Source organism: Dermacentor albipictus, chromosome 7, assembly GCF_038994185.2.
Source record: "Dermacentor albipictus isolate Rhodes 1998 colony chromosome 7, USDA_Dalb.pri_finalv2, whole genome shotgun sequence".
Lineage (NCBI taxonomy): Eukaryota > Metazoa > Arthropoda > Arachnida > Ixodida > Ixodidae > Dermacentor > Dermacentor albipictus.
In genome coordinates this window covers 124942331-124954439 of record NC_091827.1, presented here as the reverse complement: position 1 = coordinate 124954439, position 12109 = coordinate 124942331, and the positions used below count along the sequence as shown (strand labels likewise).

Below are 12109 nucleotides of genomic sequence, written 5' to 3'. Positions count from 1 at the left end.
TATAGGTATTTAAATACCATAGATGCCCACCTGTTATCGTCCAATTTCCTCAGGCATCTTTTATATAGGATTTTACTCTGAGCTTCCCGTGATCCCCCTGTACTGCTTCGTTTGTGGTTACCCCGTGGGCACCTAGTGCAAATGTTCCAACAGCTCTCTGATTTACTTCTAGTCTCGACTGAACTTCTGCCCTTAAGCACAGGACTGCATTCCCGAAAGTAAGCCCTGGCAACATTACTCCCTTCCAAATACCTCTCAGTCCCTCATACCTGTTGTACCCCCACAATGCCCTATGTTTCATTATCCCAGCATCTCTTCGCCCTTTTCCTATCAGAGACTGTTCGTGCTTTTCCGTGTACATTTGCCCTTTGTTTATTCATACCCCGAGATATTTGTATTTGGCCACTCGAGGTATTTCATGGTCTTGTATTGTAAGTTCCTGATCAGTTGTATAGTCGAAAAACATCCCACCGGACTTAGCTGCACTAAAACTGAAACTTAACTGTCTCCTTCGTCTCCACACTAATTAACCGGAGTTTGCATATCTTCCTGGCTATCTGCTAACAGTGCAATATCGTCCGCATACATTAAACCCAACAACCTCAACAACCTTTCCACCTAATCTGTACGACACATTATACCCTAGATTGCTTCCTTGTAGACTTCTTTCCATACTTATCATATAAAGCATGAACAGCAGCAGTGATAGAGGACAACCTTGCCTTAATCCTTTGTGTACCTCGACAGTTGTCGTACTCTTAATTTCTTCCCATGTTATTTCAACATTATTTTCTTGATATATTTCCTGTAGAAAATCAATTACCTCATGACCGATACCTTCAACTTTTAATATGTTCCGCAGGAGTTCCCTGTTCGCAATGTCGTATGCACCGCTTATGTCCAGGAAGGCTAAATACAGAGGTCTATTTTCCACCTTAGCTATTTCTATGCACTGGGTAAGCATGAACAGGCTATCATCTAAGCGCCTACCACTTCTGAACCCGTTCTGAAGTTCTCCAAGTATTCTATTACTTGCTACCCATGACTGCATTTTTAATTTGACTGCCTGCATTGCCAGCCTATACATAACTGAAGTTATCGTAATTGGTCAGAAGGATTTTGTGTTTGTCTTATTGCCTTTCCCTTTATACATCAAATTCATTTTAGTACTCTGTTTCCAGCTGTGCAGAATTTGCTTATTTGTTATGACTGCCTCCAATGCTTTCATCAGCATTTCCTTGCTTCTTGGGCCAAGTTCATTAATTAACTTGATTGGAATTTCGTCTATCCCTGCGGACGTGCATTTTGGAATATTTGCTTCCGCCTTTTTCCAGTTAAGATAGGTTAGTTCTAAGCTGTTTTCTATTGTGCTATTCTGTGTTGCTCCCTCATTTGGGGCGATTACCCTATCATCTTTCCTAAATGACCTTGCTATAACTGAACCAATGTAGTTCACAGCGTCATCTCCCTCTAAACAATTTCCTTTGGCATCGTGACTCTGTTCGTTTTTTCTGTGATTCGCTTTACCTAGCCCGCTTATATGGTTCCAGAATTTTCTTGATCCCCTTTAGTTGCATCACGAACTTCAGCCAGCCAACGATCAGAGGACTGCTTTATTTTAGCCTGGACGAGGACCTGCGCTTTTTGTTTCTTTTGTCGATAAGATTCCCATTTTTGGCCTATTTCCTCTTCAGATAACTGCGCCCTCTTTGCTTCTCTGTGTTCCCGTGATGCCAACCGTCGTTGTTCGATGGCCTCCCTAATTTCCTTATTCCACCAACTTCGTTTCTTCCTCTTTCCTCTCCAGCAGTTTACTCTTTTTACTTCTTTTATTTTTATACTAATGAGTAGTTCTAACTGATTATTGGCCTCGAGCTCCACCACTGGAAAAGCTGGCGCCACCGTCGGCGTGACGTGCTAGGAGGGATCACGTGGACATAGCGGCCGCGTCGGCTGCTTCGGGCGCGCCGAAGCGAGCTGAAAACGAGTTTAAATTCCCTCGTACGCTGCGGTTTTCATTTAGTGGCGAAATTTTCCCGCTTCGAGTGTCTCCTTTACAACGCTTGAAAGCACTACAATAGGTAGTGGCTGCCTTTGAAGGCGCGCAACATGGTACGCTACTGCTCGATCGGTGCCGCAGGGCCGGACGCACGTAACGGAGGCCGGTGTCGGCCTTATTCACACGTAGCCGCAGGACAAGAAGCTGTGTGAAGCTTGGCTCGCGAAACATAAAACCGGCAGTCATCGGCTACAACTCGGGTATGCAGCAAGCACAGACGCGAGGAAGATTTCTGCTACGGCGCCCGGTCTGCGATGTTCTCAAAACGCGCACTGAGACGCTCGCCTGAGTCCGCTGCCCGACTAATGTCATGACGGTTTGGTCTATGAACTTGTCGATACTATGAGACTGCCAAGTTCAGTGGAGTGGAAAGGCAGCGGTGAGAAGCACATTTAAAGAAAGCATGGCATATGGTCATGTTTGTGTTATGAATTAATGCACTGGATTACAAAAAATGAGCAGCGGGAAATTGCACGCTGAGAACGCCGATAAACATACAGTTCGACGCAACTCGAGAAATAGTATTGAAAGGTCAAAGAATTTAGAAGAAAAAAAAGATTGCATCGTCGCGACGGCACATCACAGTCCCCGTAGGCGTCGAAGTCTCTACAATGAAATTATTTTTGAACAGCTCTGATAGCGCCCACGCAACAATGGTTGCCTGTATACTGTCAAATGCTCATATTCTGCGGCCTAAAGCTCATGGCACGGTGCGAAAACGCGCGGAGAAAGCGAAACAGTGCGCGGACAAGCATGCAGACGCGCAGTCGGTCGGTGCGAATCTGCGCGATCGCTGCATTGAGGCTTCATTCTATTACGCTCCATTTAGTTATACAAACACTATAAGAACATATTTCACATAGTTTGCTCTCGGCGTTTACCTACCTTTCACGCAAGAAGGCGGTTCGGGAGACTCCATATCGCGGCGACCGCGCGCAGTGGCGTTCACTGTACGTATTCGGTAAAGAGATAGCGGCTGTAAACGATTGTGTGCTTTGAGCTTGCCCAAGATTATTATTTAGACAGTAAGAAACTTCTCTCGTTTCGAAATTACTTACAGAAATGTCCGGGAGAGCTCGCGCGTGGTGTTTTCAGTGAGCGCTGACAGCAAAACCTATGAGGAGCGCGTCACGTGATCCCTCATACTACGGCATCGAAGCGCTTCCGATAGAGGGCGACTCCGTAACTCCTCGCCGCCAATAATCCCACTTTTCCATAGGATGTTTCTATATTGCTTCCTCTATGCTGGCTACTATTTGTGCTATTTGTTCGTCATTTATTTCGCATACTCTTTTTTACTTCCCTGCATTTCTCTTTTGAGCAGGGCTCCCAACTGTAGACTGATACGCTTATGATCACTTCCGTGGTTGTACTTCCCCTCTTCATCTATTTTCATTATTGCGAGCTTGCTGTACATCCCCTGCGACATTAAGCAGTAGTGAATGGTTGTTTGCTTGTTACGGCATTTTCACGTGATTTGTCCCTCACACTTAATTTCTCTATTTCCTATAACTAGGTTGTGTCACTGACAGAAGTCTAGCATCAACTTCCCGTTACAGTCTGTATATCCATGCCGATCCTCGATGTGGCCATTCATGTCACCCAGCAGACAAATATCGGCACCTTCTCCAAATTGCTTTATATTGCACTGCACTTGCTCCCCGTCCCACGCGGCCTTCCCCTTCTTCGGTTTCATCGCTAAGCCTACGTCCCTAGGCTCAACGAGCAAGTCCGCCAGATCACTTGAACAAAGCCGACCTTGACCGCTATCCCAAACAAAAATAAAAATTTAGCACTCCCTACCCCATGTAAGAATCACTTTGAAGAGCTAGCTGAGATAATTAAATAAGCCTATCAAATAGGGCCCGCTTACCACATAGGCCTAACGGGGGAACTGTCAGACCTAGACAAAGCCGGTAGGTTTACTACTCTTACCAAGTATTCAAAATTTGCGCCCCTACTCCATGCAAAAAAGAACACTTAGAAAACACTAGCTAATAAAAAGAAAAGAATACTTAGCTACGAACGACGTGGCTGAAGCCTCGGCACAGGAGTGTCCGCCACATCCACCCAGCAAGCACCCAAAAAAGCCTCCTAGTCATTCCTTTGGTGGGGCTCACCACAGAAAAGGTGTGTAAGCTGCCATGATCGTCAATCACGTTGATCGGCACGCACAGCTCTCTGCTACGCAAATGTGCGCAGCAGAGAGCTGTTCGTCAGCAATTCAAATCTACAACAGCCAGTAGAAGCGCGCGCTGTGCCCCACGTGACTGCTACGCCCAGTCGCAATGCCGGGTTTGCCGGGTTTTCGCTTGCATTTGCTGGTTTATTTTTTGGTGGAGAAATGCGTCGCTCCGGCTAGCTTTAGCTCCGATCTCTCTCATGGATCTCTCCAAGATGGCGGCACTGCATCAATGGATAGCCGGGCGATCCACAGTGTGACGGAGCCTTCCAAAACCCAATTTTTCCACAATTTTTGATGATAGCACTCTAGGAAAGTGCTTTCTACCGCACATTTTGTTGTAATATTTCGCCACGAGGTAAATAAAGGTCCGTGGACCGCAAAAGAAATAAATCAGAAAATCGAAAACTTTGACCACTTTGATTGCCATGTCATGAGAATAATCTTTTTTTTTTTATCAATTGAATATACAGTATTTTCTCGTGAATCACTGAGCTTGAAATTGTTCAAAACAGTGACTGGTTTCTGCTGCTGCTGAGTTGTGAGTACAGCAGTGCAACTCAGTTTGCACTGGATGCACAAAGCGCACCACTGAGATGTCATTGCCCAAAGTTTATGGCCAACTGGTGGCACTCATGCTGCAAGTCTTCACTTGAACGGGTGTTTCGCATGAGGCAGTGGTTGCCAAGGCCTGCAGGCCTAGTCTCAGGTTGTATAAGACATTATTATTTATGTGTATTGATACTTAGTATAACACACCCCTCACAAGTTCACGAGTTCTTTATTGCACAAAAGGTCGTGCATTGGGTATTGTATGAAGGTGGGGCTCTTGTAGGAGTTGTGAAAGGGGCCCCCTAGTCTGCAGGCATTACAGGCTAAATGCAGTGAATGTGTGAATGAAGCAAAACAGAAGAAAAATGAAACAGTGTTTGCGACAGTGCAAATCTATTGTATCGTCATTGATTCAGTGATACAAGCATGAAAGGTTCTAGCTTAGTTTCGTAATAGGTTTATTCCACGACTGTGCTTATACAAAAAGGAAAATGAGCCATAATTAAAATGGGCATTTGGTGCAACTAGGATGATTAGGTTCGTTGATCATAGTGGGTATGCAACATTTTGATAAGTAATTTCTACTGAACGGCAAAATAATTTGGCCTATGATTTTGTAAAGCAAAACGAGAACATGGTAATTAGTGCACTCAGCTTTTTTAATTGGGATAGCAATCATGGGGACTCTCAAGGTGCGATTGCATTGTTGACGTAGTATCGATGCACACGTGCGGCCCTCACATGGAGCTCCGGTCAGGTCTCCAAAGACATACAGTACGCTTGACAGCAAAATCGCAAAGCCAACTGGACACACCATCGTACTCCGCTCAATCGACTCTGCAGGAGCCAGGGCAGCACTTTAGCTTTCTCTGCTGTCATGAGCATTGTTCACACACACATTAGCATTCAGCAGCTGTGTCATACCACCATATAGTGGTGCATACGCTGGTCTGAGCAAAACGGGCGTCAAGGCAAATCTGCCTAATCCTTTCTTTAGGCGCTGGCAAACATTTTTCACCTTCTCTCTCATGTCATACACCATTGAGGCTCCTCATCACGCCAGCTTTCTTGCACGCCTTCAGTGCAATGCCAAACCTTGCTATCGCTTTCAGTGCTTTTCCTTTGGCCGAAACTGCCAATTGTTTTAGTGGTATGCGATATTGATAGAAATTTGTATAGCTGAGAGAGTGCAGTTGGTGAATTTTGTGTTGCTGCACACGTCTTTGAAGTGAAGTGCAATATTTTGAAACAGTCATGCTAATTTCCTTGACTTGTGTGACAGTTACAACAAGCGACAGCTGAGTCGCATTTATCCTAAAGGAACAAGGGCTGATTCAAGCAACTTTCTTCCACAGGTAAGACATTCCTCACTGGCAGTTTTATAGTCCTGTGAGTGTCTGTTTGGAGTTGTTGAATTCAGAATTATAGGCCACATTTATAATGCAGCTGTATTGGATGAGTGAGTAGAGACAGAATAGTTTCTTCACATGTTTAAGAAGTGACAAAGGTGAACATTAAGTTTAGCTAAAGTGACTAATTGCATTCCTGGAGATCTCTCAGCATTCCATCTGTTCTAAGGAATCACTTGATCATGGAGAAAGTTGTAGTGGAAGAAAGCATGTCTCTTCCTGACCTAAGTTGTCCACAAGCGGAAAGCAATCTAATAACGCATCATTCTCTGGCCTCCCGGCTTCCAAGGGCTCTCTGGCGCTCTGACCATCGCACATTTTGTTGCTCTGTTACTCTCAGCATGTCAGAGCGGAACACAGAGATGATGCTGTGCATTTGTAAAAAATACAAGAGGAACGAAAAGGCTAACGCGTTAGCTCGAGGGTTCACTAACCGAGCGACGGCGTCCTCTTCTAACCCCAACCACCCGCACTACCCCTCACAAAATTCCCCCAATTTAAATGCCAAAGACATCCTTGCTCGTCAGCGTGGAGTCCGAAGAAAATACCCGCCGCCTCACCCACAACTTAACGGGGAAGAGGCCGCCGATTGGCGTAAAATACAGACCGGGGTGTTCCCCTATTTAAAATTGCTAAACGCCATGTATCCCACTCGTTATAGGGCCAACTGTCCTTGGTGCGGTGGCATACCTACCCTAATGCACATAACCTGGGAGTGCACTAAGCACCCTCATAGGCCAAGCACCAGTAGGACAATGGAGCAGTGGGAGGCACAGCTCGCCCGCTCCGACCTGGCAGGACAAAAGTCCTTAATTAGCCAGGTCAGGCAGGCGGCAGAGGCCAGTGGGGCCCTGGACTGAGAGGCTCCGACCACCCCTCCTTCAAATCTTTACAATTGTAATAAAGTTTCTCTCTCTCTCTCTCTCTAGTAAGGCTCATGTCACGGAATGACATCACCATGTTCCAACAAACGTGTCATTCTGAGGAAAATTTTATTAATTACAGGGAATATTCATGACAAACTACACATGGACATCTCTGCCAACAAAACTGCCAATGGGGTTGTGCTAAAGAAGCACAGACTGGAGTAGTGTTAACATATAAATGCAATAAATTGCAAAATTGCTACATTGATACAATTGTGCATCTCAAAGCTTTCCCCCAGAATTAGCATTAACAAGCATGGAGAAGAAAGTAAAGTCAATCAAGGTCTTACGAAACATTGCTTAGCAAGTTAAACTTGAGCTTTGTGTGTATTTCATAGATGGCACAAGTAGAGGAAACACATTTTTACACATTGGATGGCTTAATCATGCAGAGAGGCAGATTTATGAGTTGCTTTTTAAGATGTTTCACTTTCTTTCTTAAAACACTTTCAAGCCACGTTCATGGCTTTTAGTTCCAGTTTGTTTACAAGTATTGTCATGCGAATAAATACATTTATTGATTGATTGATTCTTGCTGCTTTGTTACTGGTGTCAAGCACCATGGAAAATTCACTTCTCTCTAACAAATATCACATTGGTACCTACATGTATTGCCTTTTTCACTATAAACTTTTTACATTTACAGTCTGGTCCTTTCACTGTTCTTTCACAAGAGCTCTAGCATTTTTACAGCTCTTGGATTTGAGGAGCATAAAGCAGGTGGCATTACTGGCTCACCGCCCCCTGTTCCTCCTTATTAACTGGCCTGATTGTATAAATCTCCACAAGAAGTAGGCATAGAAGACAGAAAGCTGAGCATGTTTGTAGGATTCATGGTACAAAGAAATGCTTATGACAGATAACAGTTTAGGCAAGGGACTAATGAGGAACTTCCATGTTTATACTGTTCTTCGCAAACATCCATGTGTAACTGCGAGTCAGCCTAGTTGGAACAGATTCATTATTTAAAAAAACGTTTTGTGTGCAAACAGACAGGGACAAAGAAAAGGGTAACACAAGGACGAGTGCTTTCCTTGTGCTCGTCCTTGTGTTACCCTTTTCTTTGTCCCTGTCTGTTTGTGCACAAAACGTTGTTTTTTTTTTTAAATAATGCACCCATGTGTGTCCATGATTGAGCATCCACACACAGGTAGTGTGTCTTCTTTCTTGTCCACCACTGTACAACCATTTAGTTGTGTAAAATGTGGTTTATTATTAGTACTAGTAGGCACGTAAGCCCCTGTCGTTGTTTTGTTCAGAGCTTCGCATTGCTCTATCTCAGTAACTTCCCCACGTTGTTCATCTTTTTCTGTTTCTTTTTGTTGCGAGCTTAATTGATTGTTATCATGTCAAACATATTTTAATAAACTATGAGAAACCATGCTGTGTCCTATAATTGTGTCATACATGAACTGTACTGACGAGCTGCTTATATAGGCTGTAAAACTACCAAGTCTGCGATTACTATTCATCAGTTCAAACTCAAAGTTTATTCGACAACAATGAAAAAAAGTTGTCAGGAGCACAGACAAAAAGCACAAAAATAAGCTTGATGGGATATGTACCCCCTGAAAAAAAAAAAAGTTTCACATTGGCAACATGAACAATAACAGAATTTATACAATGACTACATAGTGAAAAGAAAGTACATGTTATAAGGAGAAAAAAAAACATGCACAAGGCAAGTACATCATATGGAAATAAAATCAAAATGCAAGTGTATCGCATTAAAATTATGAAGAGTCTTGTCAGTTTAGGAGAAATGGCATTCTGTAACGGATTATTTGGTCACCCTATTGCATTCTTGAGGCAGGAATGTGCCAGATTTCTTGGTTATGTGTGTTGTGTGTAATATGAGGTTGCCCAAGACAAGCTATTCTCTTAAGATAGCCAGAGTTTCCCTTTCGCATCCTTTTTAGGAGCAAATAGTCGCAAAAATCGTGCACCTTTTTTATTCCAAGACAGACAAAGAGAGGCTCAGTGTGAGCGTCGAATCTCAAATCAGTTTTTGCACTTAGAGCTTTTTTTTTGCAACAGAAAAGTTTCATTATATTGGGGGGTCTTAGTTATAGTAGCCCAAACCAGGTGACAGTATGTGATATGTGAAAGAAAAAGGGAGTTGTATATGAGCAATGTTAAATTTTTAGGAAGAAAGAAGCATAATCTGCTATGGATGCCAAGCAGGCGTTTGGTGTGTTGCGACACCACGTACCCGAGCACATGGGCGTTGGACCCTCCCGCGTGTAGCCGTGCGCGGCCTAGCCGTGTCCGGGGAAAAGGGGATCCTGGGGGTTGAGCCAATGCCGGGTGTTTGGACCTTTACGGCCCCTCGGCGGCGGCAACACACCGCTTTGCCCTCGGCTTCACGTAGATGGCACCCTTGGGCTGACCCACCCGGGGGAAATCAGCAGTCGCCTTTTCCTGTACTCCTCTCCAATCTTCGTCTGTCTCTCTCCTCTTTTTCATCTTTCCTGTCTTCTCATCACTTCTCCTCACTGCCTAGTTTCCCGGCGGCAAGGGTTAACCTTGTGTAGCTAGCCAGCCTTGGTTATGCTGTATTTGGTTATAGCAGCGATGTACGGCTGGCATTGGCAGGGTTTCTATAGCAGGAGCTCCTGTCACGTCCCCCTGTTGGGCTCCATGGTGGGTGGTCGGCATCGCGGCCGAAAACCCAACTGTACTTGTGGAAAACGCTTTTCCTAAACTCCCTGATCGCCCTCAGAAACGAGGGCGCACCGAAGAGGTCTTTCAGTTTTTCGGACGCCAAGTCCACAATTTTCCTCGTTTTCATGTCATCCACGCAGAAAAACCAGCTAAACAAGTACGAACAATCTCCCCGTTCCTTGTATCTAAGTCTCTTACCGAAGTTTTTGGCCCAGGATATAAGGTGTCGAGGATGGCTAGCGGTGACCTCCTCTTGGAGCTCCGCGACCAGAAGCAATTTGAGAAGCTGCCACAGCTAGTATCATTTGGGGAGACCTAAGTAGTAGTAACCCCGCACCGCACGATGAATACCTCCCGCGGCGTTGTCTCGGACGGTGATTTGCTGGAGCTCACTGAGGCTGAGCTCTTGGAGGGTTTCAGTGAACAAAATGTTATAAATGTCAAAAGAATTAAGATGAGGCGAGATGGTAAAGAACTTGCGACCAAACACCTAATACTGACGTTCAATTCAAGTGTCCTGCCCGAGTCAATCGAGGCCGGGTACATCAAGCTCCGTGTAAGACCGTACGTGCCAAATCCTCTCCGATGTTTCAAGTGCCAGCGTTTTGGCCACAGTTCGCAGAGCTGCCGAGGCCGCCAAACTTGTGCGAAATGCAGCGCGCATGAACACTCCTCTGAAGCTTGTGAGAATTCTTTCTACTGTGTAAATTGTGATGGCGAGCATGCCGCATACTCACAGTCATGCCCGTCTTGGAAGAAAGAAAAAGAAATAGTAACAATCAACGAAAAAGAAAACATATCATTCAAAGAGGCACGTAGGCGGGTTGCATACCTTCCTAAGGCCAGCTTTGCCGAAGTGGCGCGTTAAGGGGCAGCGTCACAACAGCCTCCGGCGGCTGTCCGACCCGCAAGCCGTGAGTCGGCAGTTACGCCACCTGCCCCCGCGGCGGTTGCAGCTAGCGCTGCTCCGTCTACCCAGCAGACAAGGCCACCGACCCCGAAGGTGGGCGCCGCTGAGGCTGCCCCACCCTCCCCCGCCCCTTCCAGCGCTGGCAACAGCTGGCGCAGCCAAATTCCTCAGGGAGCCCCATCGACCTCCGGGCTGGTAGGCGCAGGGGTCTTGCCCTCCAAGGCAGGACTCTCTCTGAAAACTTCTCGCTCGCAAGAGCACGTGTCCGGAGCCTCACACGAGGCAATGGACACTACACCTGTCCTCAAGGCGCACCAAACGCCTAAGGAGCGGAGAGGCTCCCTTGAACGCTCCAGAAAGGGCAAAACCCCGGTTACTGGGCCTCGAAAGAGCTCTGTAATCTGAGGCATCACTGCCATTTCCGTAAACACAGCACCAATTTACTATAAAAATGTCTTCTAAAAAATAAAATAAAAGGTCTTAATAAAATAAATAAAAGGTCTAAAAATAAATAAAAGGTCTTCTTGGAAACCTTGATGATGTGCAAGAACTCATCCACAAACATAATCCAAAAGTGCTGTGTTTACAGGAAACACACTTAAAATCCAAATACACAAACTTTCTCCGAACGTATGTTATGTTTCGCAAAGATCGCGATGATGCCGTCGCATCATCGGGTGGTGTTGCGATTGTCACTCATAAAAGTGTAGCCTGTCAACCTTTATAGCTACAAACGCCCCTTGAAGCAGTGGCGGTGCAAGTTGTTCTGCTAAACAAACTCATCACCATTAGCTCTCTTTACATACCCCGACATTGCAAACTAACGAAACATGAATTCCAATCCTTTATAGATCAATTGCCAGAACCTGATGTTTTCCTTGGCGATTTCAATGCGCACAGTTCCCTGTGGGGTGGCTCTCGTATAGACGCGCGAGGTCGTCTTGTTGAACAGTTCCTTTTCTCTTCTGGTGCGTGCCTCCTGAATAAGAAGAAACCCACTTATTACTGTCTTGCAAACAATACCTTTTCTTCAACTGGTCTGAGCATAGTTTCCCCGTCCATACTGCCTGAACTCGAATGGAAAGTTACGAACAATCCTTACGGAAGGGACCACTTCCTCATACTATTAAGAACATTTAAAGAAAATGAATATCCACCACAGGCTCCTAAGTGGAAGATTGACACAGCAGACTGGGAGAAATTCCGAAACTTAACTAGTATATCATGGGCTGACATCTCTTCGTTAGAAATTGATGCTGCTGTGAAGTATTTTACAGCCTTCATAATAGATGCCGCATCTAAATGCATATCGGAAGTAAATGACTTGGCGGGTAAACGGCGTGTCCCGTGGCGGAACAATGAATGTAGGATCGCTAGAAAGAAACAGAACAAAGCGTGGGGGTTGCT

At 45.2% G+C, this 12109-nt stretch overlaps 1 protein-coding gene across 1 annotated transcript in view; it reads left to right on the top strand.

Moving 5' to 3' along the window:
• norpA (no receptor potential A) overlaps positions 1-12109 on the top strand; it is a 317605-nt gene that overhangs the window by 234270 nt on the left and 71226 nt on the right. Inside the window, exon 20 of the mRNA XM_070522685.1 lies at positions 6076-6148. Coding sequence (XP_070378786.1) covers positions 6076-6148 — 73 coding nt within the window. The remainder of the gene's footprint in view (positions 1-6075; positions 6149-12109) is intronic.